The following is an 18,613-nucleotide window of genomic DNA, read 5'->3' on the forward strand; positions in this document are numbered from 1 at the left end:
ATATATACATACATATATACATACATATATACACACACATATATACATACATATATACGTGTATATATATATACATATATACATATACATATATACACATACATATATACACATACATATATACATATACATATATACACATACATATATACATATATACACATACATATATACATATATACACATACATATATACATATATACATATACATATATACATATATACATATACATATATACACATACATATATACATATATACACATACATATATACACATACATACACGTATATATACACACACATATATACATATACATATATACACACATACATACACGTATATATACACACACATATATACATATACATATATACACACATACATACACGTATATATACACACACATATATACATACATATATACATACACATATATACATACATATATACGTGTATATATATACATATATACATATACATATATACACATACATATATACACATACATATATACACATACATATATACATACACATATATACATACATATATACATACATATATACATACACATATATACATACATATATACGTGTATATATATACATATATACATACACATATATACATACATATATATGTGTATATATATACATATATACATACACATATATACATACATATATATGTGTATATATATACATATATACATACATACAAACATACACATATATACATACATATATACGTGTATATATATATACATATATACATACATACAAACATACACATATATACATACATATATACGTGTATATATATACATATATACATACATACAAACATACACATATATACATACATATATACGTGTATATATATATACATATATACATACATACAAACATACGTACACATATACACACTCACATATATATACAACATATATATATATATAAAACATATATATATATACACACACACACAATACACACATACACACAAGTAAGACATAAGACCAATGCAAAGACAGAAAGACAAATTAACAGGGAAAAGGAAATTACCAAAGAAATAAGCATTTAAATTAATACAAAAGAAAGGAGAGAAAAAGAAGAGTACAAGAGAGGAAGTGATAGAGAAAGTTCAGAGAAACAGAGAGAAGCACCAGTTCTGCTTATCCATTCACAGCATACAGCAATCACTCATGCACAAACACATACAAAATACACAAAGGCCCCACTTCCACCGTGTCTGCTGCTTCAGCTTGATAGAGTACATACACACACACACACACACACACACACAGACACACACACACACACACACACACACACACACACAAACACACACACAGATGAAGCGAGAGAGAGAGAGAGAGAGAGAGAGAGAGAGAGAGAGAGAGAGAGAAATCCTACTTTGTCTGCTTTGTGCTGTTAGACTAAGCAGAAACAAAGGTGCAGGTAAGACAGAGGGTCCCTAGAAACTGCCTCCAACAGACACGCACGCACACACATACTTTTGCAAGTACACACTCACACACTCAGACACGCGGCAGGTCCCGGGGAGCCTGACTGTCAATATCAAGTAGAGCGAACAACTCCCACAATGCCTCAGCACGCCCCAGCCGCAGGACCCAGCGGGGCTCGGCTGACACACGCGCTCATGTACGCAAGCTGCACACACAAAAGCAGCACATCGCACCAACATTGCAAACCTACAGTTCAGTCGGATTATAGAATCTCCTGCCCTCGTCATTACTTCTTTAAATGTCATTAATCAAACTTACACAAGTATCGATACGAACCAACATTTCAGTCAGTCTAGCTCACCTTCGGTGCAGGTGAAGCCTCTGCCTTCTTCCCTGCCGAGCTGGTTTCAGGGCTGACCTCAGGGTGATCTGTTTGGACATGACTCTCCAAGTCCTCCAGGCTTTCAAACTTCACCCCGCACTCTGGACACCTCAGCCCAACCAAAGCTTTCTCTCCCGGCGTGTCCCCTGGTGTGGTAGCTCCTCCTTGACTAGGGCTCTGGCCGTTTGTGCCCCTGATATGAATGAACATTTTCAGTTAATTCCAACATGCTAGCACATCATAAACAAGAGAAAGGTTGCATTTGGTGGAGACTAAAACTCCACGACTACCACCACTTTCATTCAAAAACACGGGACAGAAAAGAGAACAAAATTCCAGAACTCAGGTTCCAGTGAACAGCACATGAAATATAATTCAAAAGGCTAAAGTAAGATAAACACCAATGAATATTAGTATTACAGCCCTAAGTAGAGTGTAATTGACAATTGAGTGATGTAACATATATCAGAGTAATCATGTTTTACATTCTATAGAATCAATATTCTATTAAAGTAAAAGGAAAAGTCGGTGTTACATTCAATGTAGCTGTTAAACGGGGTGTTAGCAGATGTTCTTACCTGCTCATGCAGCTGGCACACAGGCCATAAGGCAGGCCGTTGACATCCAGCTTCACTAGCTCCCCTTTGTTCTTAAACTCCTTGAGGCAGAAGGCGCACTTATACAGCTTGTGGTGCTGCAGCTGCCCATTGGGTGAAGAAGATGCAGAGCCATTGCCTCCTCCTCCATTCCCAGCTCCTCCTCCAGTCCCTCCGAGTGCAGAACCAGTGGAGAGCTTCTGCATGTGGAAGGTACCATGGATCTTTAGCTCGAGGGTGGATGTGACGGTCTGCATGCAGACAACGCAACGGAAGCCAGTGAGGGAGTTGCGCAGGTCAGGGTGCATCTGGCAATGCTCTATAAACTCCTCCTCACTGTGAAGTGGCATCTTACAGATTCGGCAGGTTCCCGTGTCCAGGCTCTTACTGTGGGTCACCTGCAGAAGGGTGTAATCACAAACTATCATTACAATAAAGCAAAAAACAATCCTGATGCTGAAGCCTTCGGTCACAGCACAGACAGTTCACAAAAAAGCAGTTAAGTACCTTGTGTTCCGTGAGGGTCAACAGTGAGGGGAAACGCTCGCCACATATCGGACACATGTAGTGTTTGGCAGGGCCGCGGTGCGTCTGAGCGTGTTCTCGGAGGCCACTCTCAGAGAAGAACGTTCTGGAGCAGACGTTGCACTTGTGGTTCCCTTTGATGAAGTCAGCTTTCTTCTTTCGAGAACCTGGTGTTCACATTTACTTTTATCATCACGGAAAAATTCCCACTATAAATATTATACAAACCATAATTTTATTTTACAAAAACAAATTCAAAATTTTGCCCCGAGTGTTGTATGACATGAAATGTAAAAAGAAACAGCATCTCCTATCAAAAACAAAAAAAGGCAATTCTAAAGTAACTGTAAATTATAATTAAAAACATTAATTCAAAAATGCTTAGGTTGTTTCTTACCAGCGTCATCTTCTCCTGGTCGGATGTTGTGGTCACGCAGCCGGTGGTTCTGCAGTAGGGACTCCATGGTGTAGGCGGCCCCGCAGATATCACAGGCGTACATGGGCTCGGAGTTGTCCAGTTCCTCCTCACCCCCACTGGCCTCATGGCTATTGGCTGTATCTCCTCCCTGACCACCACCTCCCACAACACTGCTCTTCAGCAGCATGTTCTGGAGGTCGGCTTGTTCAGCGGCCACCACTGTTGCTCTTTCTATGCCTCCTGCACTTCCACTTCCACCACTCCCTCCTCCTCCTCGCTTGGTGGATTGTGCCAGTCCATTTGGCGTCCCGTTCTGGCTCCCGCTGCTCCCTGTACCACCTCCGTTGCCAGTGATGTTGCCACCATCAAAAATGCAGTGCTTCTCCCTCAGGTGTCTCTCCAACAGTGAGATGGCGTGGAAGGCTTTGCCACAGAAACGACATGTAAACTTCTTGCTGTGAGTGGTGATATGACATTGGAGCTCCACCTCTGTTCCAAACGTCTCACCACAGAAGATGCACTTCCGGGGCTTGAGTCCTGTAAAAGAGAAGTCAAGTTAGCAGTCAAGCTCAACCGACCCACAAATAATACAGTACATTCGACTCACACATCCAATAATACTTGTTGATTCCAGATATAACTCTGAATACTCAAACATTCTGAGTTTTTTTGGGCATGTGTTGAGCTGTTTTTTTTGTTTTTGTTTTTTGTTTTTGTTTGTTTGACTGACTAACATGAGTTCCCTCATCTGTTCAGTCGAGTTTGTGGGACATGTGATTGATGGTAAAAGCTGATACTGTTGATAAGATATGAGAGGCGTCGGGAGTGATATTACCCTGCAGAGGCAACATTCTTCGTCTTTACCTCAACTCTTTGACCCACAATCTTTGAGCAGAGACGCAGCCTAAATGTGGATTTTTAAGGTGAACAGAAAAAATGTGTTTGCACTTCTTTCATACTGCATAACACGACATGGATTGAACCTTTTTTGTCCGCTCCAGAATCCCTTAGTCTCAAGAGTAAATGCATACATTGTTGTGAACTACTACTACTACAAATATATATGCACTCCAGGATAAAGCAGCATCCATATAGATATCTAGATATTTGGATATTTGTAGCAGGAAACTTTTTTCTATCCGGCTGTTGTGCAGAGTAAGGGGGTGGGGTCACAAATTCACTGGTGTCCTCTCTTAATAAACAACAGTTGTGTTTGTGTATTTTTGTCACACCATCCACTAATCTGGAACACTGGCAAACACTTCTGTACCTTGAGCTGGACTGTACAAAAAGTATGTGGATGTATTTCCATATAGTCTAGTTTCCTAATGGAGACAAAAATCCAGTGAGGCGTACCTGCTCCAAGCCCTCCCGGGAGGCCTGACCTCTGGCCCAGGTGATTATGCTTAACATGAAGCTGAAGGTCCGTCTCCTTCCTGAAGTCCCAAGCACAGGCTGTACAGCGAAACAGCTTCTTTTCGTTGCTATGCTTCACTGCCAAATGTACCTAAGTGATAAAGGTAGGAGAACAAATAAAATCAAGATGATTACTATCTCTGGATGTTTAAAAACCATGTTAAACCTCATAACCTCACAGACCTTATCAATGCACTGAGTTGAATATTTTCGGTATAATAGAAAATAAAATGACCAAATCATTCACCTGTATGGAGACCTTGGAGTCAAAGACCTCCTGGCAGAGAGTGCAGTGGTACAGGACAAACGTGTGCATATCCAGCAGGTGTTTCTGCAGGTCATCCACTGAGGAGAACTGCTTATCGCAGCTCTCACACACATACTGAGTCGATGTGGTCGTGTAGTGCACTGTCAGGTGTTGAAGCAACGCCTCCTGGGATTCAAAATCCTCCTTGTTGCACTGCGGGCAGGACTGGCGCCTCAGCAACATCTCCAGGTGGGATTTAAGGTGGGCCTGGAAACCCTCAAAGCTGGAAAATCGCAGGTCACACTGGTTGCACGGGTAGTCCCCATTGCTCCCCATGGAGGGGGTGGAATCCCCTCCCAGTCTATGGCGTTTAGGGGAGGAAATCTCTACGTCAGAGGAGGCAGGGCTCAAGTCAGCCACCTTCGCTTGCCTTTTATTGTTAGCCAGTGGGATGTTCTTGTGGTTCTCCTTGATGTGCTTGGTGAGCTTGAGGAGTGAGCCGAAGATAGGAGAGTTGGTGCAGTAAGGGCAGGAGTAAACCTGTATGTGAACAGTAACTTTTTACTTCAAAATTATCATACAAATACATTAACCACTAGCTTTGAGTTATAGAATGTGATTGAGTGAGATGGGGACAGGAACAGGTCATAACTTTGCAAGCTCACATATAATAAACATATTATACACAGACTGGGAACATTATAGAGCCAATTGTCTTTTTAATATTTAAAGTTTCTGGAATTTGGAAATCTGAAGTCTCATAGTACGGTAGATTGGGCTATGAAATAAAAACTTGGAAGGAGAAATTAGTACTTCCCAGCACCTGCAATCAACAATCAAGACATGTAAAACTCCATTCCAACACATTTTGAACTATGGCAAGAGGAGTCTGGAGCCACAGTTACCAACAGTGACCACGGACAGAAAATAAATCACAACATAAATTAACAAAGAACTTGAATCTGAACTTGCATTAGCAATACTGTGGGTAAAGGCTTTGTCAGGCTGAGGCGAAAGCACAGGAAACCACCTAATTAAACAGGAATCAGTTTATTGCTCATCAGCTGAACGGCTGATTAGTCTTAGCGTTGACATGTGCACATACAGGCAAGCTGATGTATTCTAATCAGCTTTGATTAAAAGGCTGTTTTCAGGATGTAATTCTTGACTAATTCTTCATCCTCACCTCCATGATAGATTGGGAGGCAGTCTGTAGTACAGGGGACTCGAGTTTGGCCACTGCTCCTCCAGACACAGCTCCACCCCCTGTAGCTGAGGTGCAGTGTGTCTGTTGAATGTGTTCTGTCAATGAAGACTCCGTCAGGAATCCCATGGAGCACTGGTTGCAGAAGAAGGCATGGTTCCCTTCTAGGATGGAGGAGTTATGTGACATTGTTACAACAATGACCATTACAACATATCGTGATAACAGGATATTTCAAACAATTTCCACAAAATAACTTGTAACTAAATAATGACACCTCATTTTCCTCCACTCTCATCACCTTACCCCCACCCCTTTCTACCTCACCTGTTACCTGGTTCCCAACTCACCCTCTATTTTTGTAAAATGTTTTATGCATCTTTTTATTCCCTTCCCTACGTCAGATTGTCTCATGTACTTGAAATTTTCAGTCTTGTGTCCCATGTTCCTGCTATCAACCCTCCCTGTCCCTGGCGGCTCCCATATGCCCATTTCTTCGACAGAGCGGTGAAGCAATGAGTCCTAAAACCTAAGACGTTAGCCGGCATTATTCAGCATCAATGGGATTTTTTTGATGGGATTTCAGTAACATACCTGAAATAAGTCTCGTTAACAGAAGATTCCGATGATTTATGGTTTTATTTCAACAGCATAAGTCTAGTTCTAGTTAGAATTCACAGCAAAACGTTAACAGAGTATGATTGCTTTTATGGGACTGGTGACTCGTCCAGGTGAACCCCGCCTCTCGCCTGAAAGCCGCTGGGATAGGCTCCAGCCCCCCCCCCCCCCCCCCCGCGACCCTTACAAGGATGAGCCGGAGAAATTGGATGGATGGCTGGATTGCTTTTATGCCTCAAATTCAATTCAATTCAAACTCAAATATTAATTTGTGAGGATTGTTGGGCAAAATGTCTCAGTCTCATCATATTTAGTTTAAATTTGGCATTCATTCAAAATCATGTATAAAAAATCCCACCGGCTTCTGGCCCATCGTGACGCTAATCCCCAGGTTGGCCTACCAAAACGCATGATACCTGCAATATCCTAGTGGACTAGTATACCCTTTCCGACTGGATACCTGTTGCTGAAACAGAGTAAAGCCTCGTGTTTGAAATTTCAAGTGTTTAGTGTGCTTAGTGCCTTTCATATACTACCCGGAGGCAGCTTTACAACAGCCCAGGCCTCAACCTTTTACAGTCTGGGAACATGTGCATGTATCTTTTTATTAAAAATGACAGAAAAAAATGCTCTGGCAGATATTGGGCCAATTTACACACTTTAGGAACAGTAACTTCTTCTGAAACAAACCTAATGTGGTGGATCCTGCCACAATCCCTCCTGGCAGGCAGTGGGACACTCTGATGTGTTCTTGCAGAGAGTTGATGTCTCCAAACATGTCGGGGCAGTAGTTACAGTGGAATGCTGAGACATTAGTGAATTGGAGCAGTGGAAAAGCTGCTGCTGCTGCACTCACGGTTCCTCCACTGGCTCTGTGAGCTTTGCGCACATGTTCATTGAGGTTGTAGAGGGTTGGGAGTGTGTCCAGGCAGAGCTGACATGTGTGGCTCTGCTGTGGCTTATCAGCATGGATGGTCTTTAAATGAATCTCCAGCACTGCCAGGCTGTGGAAGTCTCTCTTGGAGCAGTACGGGCAGGAGTATGTCACTTTAGCCCAGTTCCCTCCTCCACCTGAATAGAGACAATTAGACAACTTAAAAACACACTGATGTGTCATATATGTTTTACCAAATACTGACTCTCAAGCAAAAGAGAGGTGTTACATCCCAGATAAACAAAAAACATACCTCCACCTTGATGACCCAAACTTATCCCGATCTCTTCCACGGTGTCGGTGCCTCTTCTGCGACCACGTTCACTGCCCTGGATGGGCTTAAGGGTAGAGTCAGGTGTGGATCCTCTCTCCAGGCTGGCGCTGGAGTCAGGAGTGGCTGAGCTCATTGAGGCAACACTGCCCAGTGCAGGGTCTGGACTTGCAGCACTGTGGTTGGAGGAATCGGGCTGGCGGTGGCTGTCCAGGTGACAGTAAACATCCTCCACTGACGGGAACTGTTCTGAACAGACAGGACATCTGAGGGCACAGGAAAAGACCCATCAAACAGATATTAACATACACAAACCTGATTTTGCTCAGGGTGAAGGAAAATCAGTGGTTATTAGAAAGCTGAATTGTTGTACTTGTGTTTGCGGTTGGCGTGCTGTGTTTCAATATGTGTGAGGAGTGAGGCCTCGTCTAGAAAGATCTCAGGACAGTGGATGCACTGCAGGTCAGCTCGGTCAGACAGCTGAGGGTGTCTGGTCAGGACGTGTTTCTCCAGCTCATCAGTCTGGCTGAAGGTCTCCTCGCAGTAGTCACACATATACAGGTCCTGGTCCAGGTCAGCCTCTCCTCCTGCTCCTTTCTTCCCCCCATCCCTCTCGCTCCTCAGCGCAAGGTGTTCTCGGTTCTTACGGTGAGCCTGCATAAGTAAGAAAGCTGTCAAAAACTGATATGATTCTTTGATACAGCAATTTTATTTGGAAATGTAGTGACTAACACTTTACCTGCATGTGGCTCTGCAATGATGAGGTGGAGGAGAAACCTCGTTTACAAACGCTGCACTTAAATGGTTTGCTGGAGCTGGATGTGGGAATTTAAAAATAGACACAAATCAGACTCAAGATGCATCAAAAGCAATTTAAAAGGTTCAAGTAAGAGGGGTCAAATAAAAGTGTGGAAGAAAAAAAGTAATGAACAACACATGAATACTGTATATCTCATCTGAGGCTCTTACCTGTGTGTCTTGAGATGGATCTTGAGATGATCAGAGCGAGAAAATGCAGCTTCACACTCCTGACAACTATACTTCTTATCTCCTGAATCAGTTGACAGATGGCAGATAATTAGCTTACTTTATCTTTTGTATCATAGATTTTTTATTAAAACATACTAACAAATCAAAAATCACAATATTTTTGACCAAATTTATTGATATTGATTGTTGTGAGTGTTGCAGTGACGACAATTGGTGCTTTCCATGTATATTTTGGTGTCTTGTATATAGTGTTTTTTACATATAATGACACATAACACATAATGTTCTTCTTCTCTTTCTTTGATATATCCTAATTTCCGTTTCTTTCCTTCTTGGAAAAGAGCTGTGGTGACACACAAATATCCCCATTGTGGGATCAATAAAGTTCTATCCATCTATCGATCTATCTATCTTTCCCTAAATATTAAACACACAATGTAGATATGATGGCTAAGTGGGTAGAAGCAAAGCTAAACAGTCTACAAAATAGAAGCGTAAGACAGCCTTTAAAACCAGAAAAACAAGACACTTACAATGTCACATCATATGTCCCATATCACGGTTTCAATATGACATTGATATATCCACCAGCTCTAAGAGGCGATTCTGAAACAACTGACTTAAATGCCCTCAGGTTATTGCCTCCATCAGAGAAGTTGTCATCACCTGCATCTGTCTGTCTGTCACTGGGATTATGCAAAATCAAACAGCGGATTTCCCCCAAACTTTGAGGAGGGACCTGACATGGGTCAAGGAGGAACCCATCACATTTGACCTATTAAACATGGTGATACTAAACTGGCCTAGGCAGAGGTGTTGAACTCTGCCCTTTTCCTTATCATTTTTGCAACACTAATTTGTGTTGTAATTTCTGTTGTTACCTGTGTGGAGTTTGACGTGGCGGTCTCTGCTCCTCTTGTGTTTGAACAGACGGCTGCAGAAGGTGCACTTGAAAGGCAGCTTGTCACTGTGGATCTGCTCGTGGCGCTTCAGGTAGCTCAGACGGCTGAGGAGGATCATGAGGTAACGTGTGGTGATAGTCATGAGAGGCAGCGGAAATCACATGACACAATGATGAAAACTTGGAAGCAATATGAATAGGAAGCGAATTAAGTCAAAGTTTTCAAGACCATTTTCTGCAATGTCTGTTGACAAAAAAATAAAGAAGACCTGTCAGAAATGATCAGCATATATTCAATTAAAATTAATGACATGCTACGTGGTTTGATACAACACAAGGCTAATCAATGCTAACCAAAACCTGATCATAACTGAACCACCAGTACCACTCTAATATTCAGGTATGTGGGAAGCAAGTTTCCAAGACTATTTCAATATTTTCTGGCTTTTTAAAGACAAACTTTTCCAGGCCTGGAAATCGCCATTTTTTTTGCGGGTTTTTCATGCCTGTACGAACACTGTATAGAGGACTACAGTGATGACTGTGAGCTACCGTATGTGGCTCTTCGGTCCCTTAAGATGTTGGTGACAAATGAGGCCTTTCACAGTTTTTCTCGATAGTCCATTTTAGTTTTGTAACAATTCTAAAACAGTTTATTCATACATTAAATTAGTCTCGTGAGTGGCTATGAGGACGCTGGTGCTAATCTGTGAGCTCAAGTCAAACATTTCCATATGACTTGAAACTGGACAGGCCAATCACAACCATTAATCTTCGATGGCAGGTTAGATATGATGACTGACTGAAGAGCACAGCTGAGGCATCTTCATAAATCACCAAGATGGCTGCTGATGTGATGTAGCATTTTAAATCTGCTATCAACAAAGCGACAGCTGTTTACATTTTCTGTCGCTCTGCACTTCATCGTAGTTTTTATTGCTCTGACTGGTTGCAGGTCTTAATGGTTAAATATAATACTGGGAGAACTGAAACAAGACAGTCTGATACCTGAAGGACTTGTCGCAGAACTGACAGGGGTAAGGCAGACCAGCGCCTCCTTCCTCCTCGCCGCCAGTGGCCATGCCGAGGTCACAGCAGCCATCAGGCATCTGTGATGGTGACGCCACATCTTTACTCGAGGGCGAGGACGGCACCCAGGACAGCCCAGCTGGGTCATCTTCACCGTCTGATAAAAAGAGGGAGATATTTTGCTGTTTACAAGTATTTTAGATTCATCCACAGGAAAAATAAACAATAACTCTAAAGTACATAGCCACAGGATTCACAAAAAGAGGCAATTAGAGCACAGACAGAAGGAGTAGGGGTAAAACAGCGAGTATTAGAAGATGTTACATCTTTCTTGGAAGGCAAAAGGCAGGAGAGGCAGCCTGTGGGAGTTCAAATGAGAAAAAGAGGATATAAACAACAACAATAAAAGAAACACATTTATCCTGGTTACACACACAGAAGGAAAATGAGGGTGGCAGAGATAGAGAGAGAGAATCCAGCAGTAGCAACATCTAAATAGAAGGCTCCAAGAACTATGTATCCCCGACGGAGCCCAGAAATAAGGACAGTGTATTTTCTCTCCCTTCACCCTCCCTCTGCAGCCATCCCTTGTTCCATCCCTCCGTCCATCCCCGAGGACCGCAGATCCGCTTCATCATATTTTCATTAGGGCCTTGGCAGATTGAAACGTTGGAAAAGCGATTAGGAGATGTGGAGGGTCAGAGCGGAAAGATGGCAATATTCATTCCTTTTCTCTGTCATACATAACAGATTATGCATTACTATATTTCCCCCACCGTTTTTACCCTCCTGTGTCGTCTGGAACAGAGGCAACAAAAAGGCCACGACTCCTTTAATAGACACTTCAGAATGGATTTGAGGTGACAAAAGAGGGGGCTGAATAATGCTGGATATTGTTATGTTAGTCTTTGTGCGCTCTGCAAAGCAGCACAGTGAGGCTATTTAGCATTTCCCTGGAAAATGTTAAGGAGAGAACAGATGAAGAGAAGAGGGAGGTGGTTTTCTGTGCTTTTATCTGATAGCTATATCAACTAGGCCAGCAACAAAGCAAAGAGGGAAAATAAGGAAATGGGTGATAGGAAAAGAACAAGTGAGTGAGAGAGTGGAAAAAGTCACACTGAGCGTGTGCCAAGATTCACGATAAGGCCAATATTTCTGCAGTGAAAACACCCCGACACATGAGGAGCAGCAGAGAAGTTTCTCCTGACAGTTTAAAAATGTCTCCAAAGCACACACCGTTTTGTCTCAACCAGCATGCTTTAGTGTGTGTTTAGTGTGTGTGTGTGTGTGTGTGTGTGTGTGTGTGTGTGGTTGTATTACATCTTGGGGGGGACAAATTCTTGTGATGAATTGATTGCTGGGAAAATGTAGGCTCTGCAATGAGCAAATAGAACTTGCAGGGGGGTCTGTTTTAAAAAAAAAAAACTATAAAAGGCACAAATTATAAATTTGACTGGGAGAAAGATAGAAAATAAAAAGGATTAAGAAAATATAAGGAATAGAGATATCAACATGGAGCCCAACAGCAGAGAGTGCGTGTGTGAGTGAGTCAGTCAGTCAGAGCCAAGGACACACAAATTGGTAATGAGGGAGGATAAGGAAGAATCAGATGGGCAAAAGGACACAAACAATGTTATACTGAGGAAGAAACTCGTGAAGAAAAAAAACAGGAGAAGGAGAATTTTGGTCAAAGAAAATATAGTTTTTTTTTTATTGATTTAAGCCTAACTGGAAATAGTATGTCGTGCTCTATATTAGAAACCAATATGGGATTCCTAGTTGTGTTTATGTACATTATATACTGTATTTCCTCTCAGTATGAGAGTCTCTGCATTTTGATGTAACTTGATGGAAATGATTCTCCTAATGTAAAAAAACAAACCCGACTGAAACTGCAACCTAAAAACCACAATACACACTCAACCCTGGGCTTTCTGAATCATTGCACCCCTCGTGGATAATCCCTCTGCCTTCCATCCAATTGCAGTTCACATGCATGTCTGTCCCTACTCAAAATATAATCGTTAAAAGGATTTTAATAAGATGTTTTGTCCAGTGGGGTTTTCTTTGGAAAAATTAAAATTGTCTTGAAATAATCCAAATAAATTTTAATGTTATTACAACAGAGTAGAGAGGGCAGACAAAGAGCTTTGTCACATGATGTAATCGCAATCATTTGGAGTTCAGATTCAGTAAAATCAATGAGCTCCTACAAGTTCCATCAGTTAAAAACTAAACTGGACACTTCACCCGGAGGCGTTTTTAGGAGGGGAGAGATAGTTCAGAGTGAGCATCGCACTCCTGCAGATTTACTCAGGTTTTAAGTCTTGTCAGTAGGAGCAATATTTAGCTGTTGACAAAATCATGTTTTGTACAGTCAACTTGACCTTTGACCTCCACACTTTCAATAATCAGTTCACCCTCAGCTCCAGGTAAACATCTGAGCCCAATGTGGAGAAATTCTTGAAAACATAAATGATGAATAAACAACTCATAAACATAAAAATAGACAGAATAACTCTGGGCACGCCTGGCACTGTGCTTCCTTATGAAAAAATCATTTTGAAAAGAGGATAACAATCTCAATTTATGATATAAACCGATGAGGAAAGGTAGGAATCTAAAGAGTAATTTAATCCATTTCATCAAACTCATATCATTATCATGGGAAACATTACAGGGGACAGATGAAAAGACAGTTTTCAGTAGAATAAAACATTGCGTTTACAACTACTACTACTACTACTACTACTACTACAACTACTCCCTTTACCTGTGATGTTACAACTCAGCTATGTACTGTGTTGTCTGTCTACAGTGATTCACTTTCAGCTCCTGATCCATGTTACAGCACACGTTTCATGGATGGATGAGTCAGAACAGACAGATTTTCTTCCTCTTTATGTCAGTGAGATCATATCAGCCTCCAAAAATAAATTTTTAAATTTACCACAGAGTCCAGCGTTACAACGCAGTGTGTCTATAAAACCTTTATCCTGAAACTCTCCGCTGCCAGCACAGGTCTTAAAAATGTAGCCTGAGAAAGATTAGTCATCCCGTCTCAAAGACAGATAAAGTACCCTCTCACCTTCTCTCTTTCTCTTGGCTGTATCGGATAGGAAACACTTAACAATGACCTAAAAGAGAGAGCAAACACTAGACACTCAGCTCAGAATGGTCACTAAGAGACTGACATGTAAGTAAAAAGCAGAGCAGATGGAGTAAATCAACAGTGTGTTTCCTCACAGTGTCTGGCCCGAACCGTTCTAACTCTACCAGTATGAGTCGGTTAATGTGTCTGAGGTGGGAGAGACTGAACTAGAGAGATCCAGTCAGAGCAAGGGGGAGAAATCACTTTTTGAAGGGGGGGGGGGGGGTAGAGGGGTGTTGAGAAAGAATGGGAGGAGAGATTAGCGTCATTAAAGAGCCCTAATCCTCTGACTAGCGTGGCTGGCGCTAAAATGGAGGATCACACGGCTTTTTAACGGCGCCTTTGTCTGAGGGCCGCGAGGGGACCTGGCAAGACAAGGCCGAATGGCAAACTGGGAGAAACTGGAGGGGAGCGCAGAAAATTTCAATGAAAAGTTAAATTATAGAAGAATCCTCAAGAGAAGAGAAGATGAGGGGGATGGATGGTTTTATGTATGTGTATGTGTGTGTGGAGGGGGGGGTAGAGAGGGAAAAGTAGAAGAAAAAGAAGCAGTTTGGAAAAAAAGGGAAACAGGCAGGAGCACGCCGACACATGCTGTTCCTCCTCCTCCTCTTTTCTCTTCTTCTGGCTAACGAAAAGGAACGAGAGGAGCAGCGTGGAGGACCACGGGGCCCCAACCATTCGGCTCCCGCTTTATCTCTCACTCTGCTGTCTTCTCCTCTCCCATCCATTCCCTCTACCCTCCATCCCTCCCCCTGTCTCCAGCAGTCCCTCTACTCGTCTGTCTTCATCTCTCTACCACCACCTCCCTCTGTTAGCTTTAATCTTGTCACTCATTACAGCCCTGACATCTCTCCATCCACCCCTCCATCCCTCCAACAATCTCTCCCCTACCGGTGTTGGCCTTCACCCCTGCGTCTCAGCCTGGACAGGACCGAGGGAGAGGGAGAGGAGGGGGGCCGAGATGTTCCAGATGGACAGACTCTGAACTCCAGAGGAGAGGAAGAGACGATGGGTTGCAAAAGGAGACAAGAAAGAAGACAAGACAGGAGAGGAGCAAAGAAGACACGGAAGAAAGGAAGCATGGAACTTAATGGACCGCCTGCATCTAAAGAACACACACACACAAAAACAACACACATACACACACTGCCTCCATCTCCCTCTGACAAGCAGGAAAGCATGGCAACGTGTGGAGGACGCAGCCTTGGTGAAACACTAATGAAGAGACAAACGCTGATCAATGTCTCTTCATGTGTCTGCCTCCCCTGTCTACTCCCCCTCCATCCAAACTTACTGAAAACATCAAAGCAGCAAAAGAAGTTAATAAATTAAACATTTAATAACAGCAACTGGAAACATTTATTAATATTATTATTATTGCCACTCTGTGACCATTCCAAAGTCTACCTTCTTGTCAGACAGCACACAGTTGCTGTATTTAACATTCTACATAATATTTCTGATACTCAATTGGCTCACACTAGATAACAGCATCAACTAAATGCCTGAGATGGAAATATTATAATCTATGTATGTCATACTTGCTCTCTTTTCTATTGCTTTGATGTTGGAATCAAAGGAGCTCAGCTGGTAGCAGCAAAAAGGTTTCATCTCCCAGCGCTGCTTCGACGAGCACTAAACTGCCTGCTAACAGTTACTGTACATGCAGAAAATTCTGAATTAACATCTTAAATAAATTATACAGAAATCAATCTCTTAAGCTGAACATGTGATACATCTGAATAAATGATGTTTTCACTCAGATAACAAATGTGCCAGAGAATCCAGAGACTGTGATTATCAATGACTGATGTCAATCAATAATTATAAATAACAGATAGGCTATTTCATGAGGAGGGTTTACATTATGGGTGTATAGTAACTTAGTTTGGTTGTTTACCTGCTCACATTTGACTCCTCCCATCATCTGTCTCTCCTCAACTCATACCCCCCCCCCCCACACGCACTTTGGCCATTAGCCCAGACCTGCACCTTTCCCTGCAAGACTGTTGCTGACCTCCCATCTCTCCATCCCTCACTCTTTTCATCCATCCTTCCACCTCTCCCCAGGCCCCCTCCGAGGGCCCCAGGCTGGCCCAGGTGCTCTCTCTCTCTCTCTCTCACACACACACACACACACACACAGCCCCAGACTCACCATAGGGAGCAGAAAAACAACTTCCACTCTTGGCTCACTCTGGGTAGCCCAGCACACACTCACACTTGCTTTTTGTCTGTCTCTCTCAAACACACACACACACACACACACACACACACACACACACACACACACACACACACACACACACACACAACTGGGGTGCCATTCAAAGTAGAATACTGAGTGGGAGACAGACATACTTCACATGTATTTGTCTTCATTCATCTTTACTTCTCTTTGCTGAAGATTACAACACCTGCTGCATCCTCTTTGATTCATGTTGGAAATTATTTGGATGAATCTATAATTTGCATTTTTTTTAAATATTTGCTTAAAGTCATGACAGAACAATAATAACAGTTATAATCAAGATACTTATTCACTCATTGGCCCATACAGTCTGCAAGAACCTGCAAACGTGTATGGGACAACAAGAAAACCCAAGATCCCTACCTGGCTCTGCCATTATCATACAAGTTGGCATGATAACCAATAAGCTGAGCACAGCTTATTGGTTATCATGCATCTTGAGAAATGCACAATAGAAAGGTCTATTTGACCAGTCAGACTGAAACTACCTGTTGCGCGGGCGCTCTGATGCAGCTGTGGAGCCGAAGTCAAAATAGTTCATTCTTCCGCAAAGAATACAGACTCTTGCACAGAAGGTCCTCACAGACATCCATTTTCAGACCTTGTTTTTTCTCTAGCAGGGACATTTTGTATTCATGAGAAGGCAACAGCAACATCGTCCACACTCATACACACAAAAGCAAAAAAAAAAAAGAAAGATCTACAATATGCCTCTGAGTTTACTGGGTGAGGCAGTTCACATGTACACGTCTGCAACCCTGATCTTTGCTTAGAGGACCCACAGTCCTCTGCTGCTGTCCTTGTAGCTCAAATGGGATGAAGTCTGTTGGGAAAGACAAACACACACACAAAATCATACACATACATGCCACAATGAGGACAGATAGAAAGGAGGGTAAAGCAGTCTGTCCGGGGTTTGAGCCCTTGAGGACACGATGGGAACACACACACACACACACACACACACACACACACACACACACACACACACACACACACTCACACGCACACGCACACGCACACACACACACACACACAGAGCAGGCAGTGGGGACCCTCACCTTCTGCCCTGGGAAAGGGTCTGGCTGCTTTGGACGCTTTTGGGCGCCAACTGCTCCATATGGGCAGTGTGTATTAGTGTGTGTGCATGAGTGTGTTTGAGGGCAGAAGGTTAGGGGCAGGGGGCTAAGGATGGGGGTGGGTGGACAGTTAGCTGGCAGATGACAAGTTTGTCCCTACAACACAGTATAATATACAGTATACAGACAAAAAATGAAAAAGAACACACACAACACATACAGATCAACTCAGAATGGGGTCAGAGCAGGTCAGACAATGAAGAGAAATACTGCATGATCTGAAACGCTGTACTATCTTGGAGAGCAATAATCTCAACGAATGGGTTACAGTCTGAAACAGTCTTAACAAGTAGCTGTTTAATCTGTTTTATTTATGTATATAGAAGAAAACCACATCTTTATCTCTCAAAATGAGGAATATTTTATCCTTTGATCTTTGATTCTATGAGGAGAGAGAAACACAACAACCTTTCAAAAGGTTAAAGAAAACATCAGGAGGAAGAAGAGAATTCTATGTTATTGTGTTCTTCAAGAAGTGGTAGAAGCTATTTATAGTAATGTCAATAATGTTTTCATGCGCAGTTGGAAATTTTTCCTGTGAACTTGTGACAATAATTACAAAGCAAAAAGTGCCACAGTTGAGCAGCCATTAAAGATGGCGGTTGTCAAATTCAAGCAAAGGCAGAAATATACACCATGTGGAAGAGGAGGGCTGGCATCTGCTTCCTTGTGCCACATTTTCTTATCTGTTTCTCATTCCGTCTTTTCACAAACTCATCAAGCCTTTTATCTTGCCGTGTCCTGATTCCCTCTGATTACTCGCCACATCTCCTCTTCACCACAGGGTCAAAACAGTGAGAGCAAGACACCTAAGACATGACAGTTAGTGGTTCTATTCCCAAGGTGGCAAACTCCTCATCTCGCCTTCTTCGTCCCACTTTCTGTCCATCTTGTCTGCAGTTTGCTCACTCAAAAATGAGAACCAGCTGTCAGACAGAGTGTTTGATAAACAACAACACCATGCCAACACACACAGACACCACATATGCACACAGGCCTGCACGGAGACACATGCACCGTGGTGTGGTCACATTGTGTGCATGCCGGCGGCTATATCATCTATTTA

General features: G+C 42.5%; 1 protein-coding gene across 4 annotated transcripts in view; it reads right to left on the bottom strand.

The window, feature by feature from the left end:
- znf423 (zinc finger protein 423) overlaps positions 1–18,613 on the bottom strand; it is a 156,194-nt gene that overhangs the window by 75,548 nt on the left and 62,033 nt on the right. For all 4 annotated transcript variants that reach the window (XM_086208686.1, XM_086208684.1, XM_086208683.1 and 1 more), the window contains 14 exons: positions 10,983–11,160; positions 9,955–10,079; positions 9,053–9,134; positions 8,823–8,898; positions 8,457–8,737; positions 8,066–8,349; positions 7,569–7,949; positions 6,243–6,424; positions 5,057–5,596; positions 4,750–4,900; positions 3,373–3,930; positions 2,958–3,142; positions 2,433–2,848; positions 1,834–2,047 (listed from right to left, as the gene is read on the bottom strand). In XM_086208686.1, the coding sequence (XP_086064812.1) occupies positions 1,834–2,047; positions 2,433–2,848; positions 2,958–3,142; positions 3,373–3,930; positions 4,750–4,900; positions 5,057–5,596; positions 6,243–6,424; positions 7,569–7,949; positions 8,066–8,349; positions 8,457–8,737; positions 8,823–8,898; positions 9,053–9,134; positions 9,955–10,079; positions 10,983–11,160 (3,653 nt within the window). The remainder of the gene's footprint in view (positions 1–1,833; positions 2,048–2,432; positions 2,849–2,957; positions 3,143–3,372; positions 3,931–4,749; positions 4,901–5,056; positions 5,597–6,242; positions 6,425–7,568; positions 7,950–8,065; positions 8,350–8,456; positions 8,738–8,822; positions 8,899–9,052; positions 9,135–9,954; positions 10,080–10,982; positions 11,161–18,613) is intronic.

The sequence above is a fragment of the Aulostomus chinensis genome, chromosome 7 (genome assembly GCF_037954235.1).
Source record: "Aulostomus chinensis isolate RoL2024-O1b breed Wild chromosome 7, RoL_Achi_v1.0, whole genome shotgun sequence".
NCBI lineage: Eukaryota > Metazoa > Chordata > Actinopteri > Syngnathiformes > Aulostomidae > Aulostomus > Aulostomus chinensis.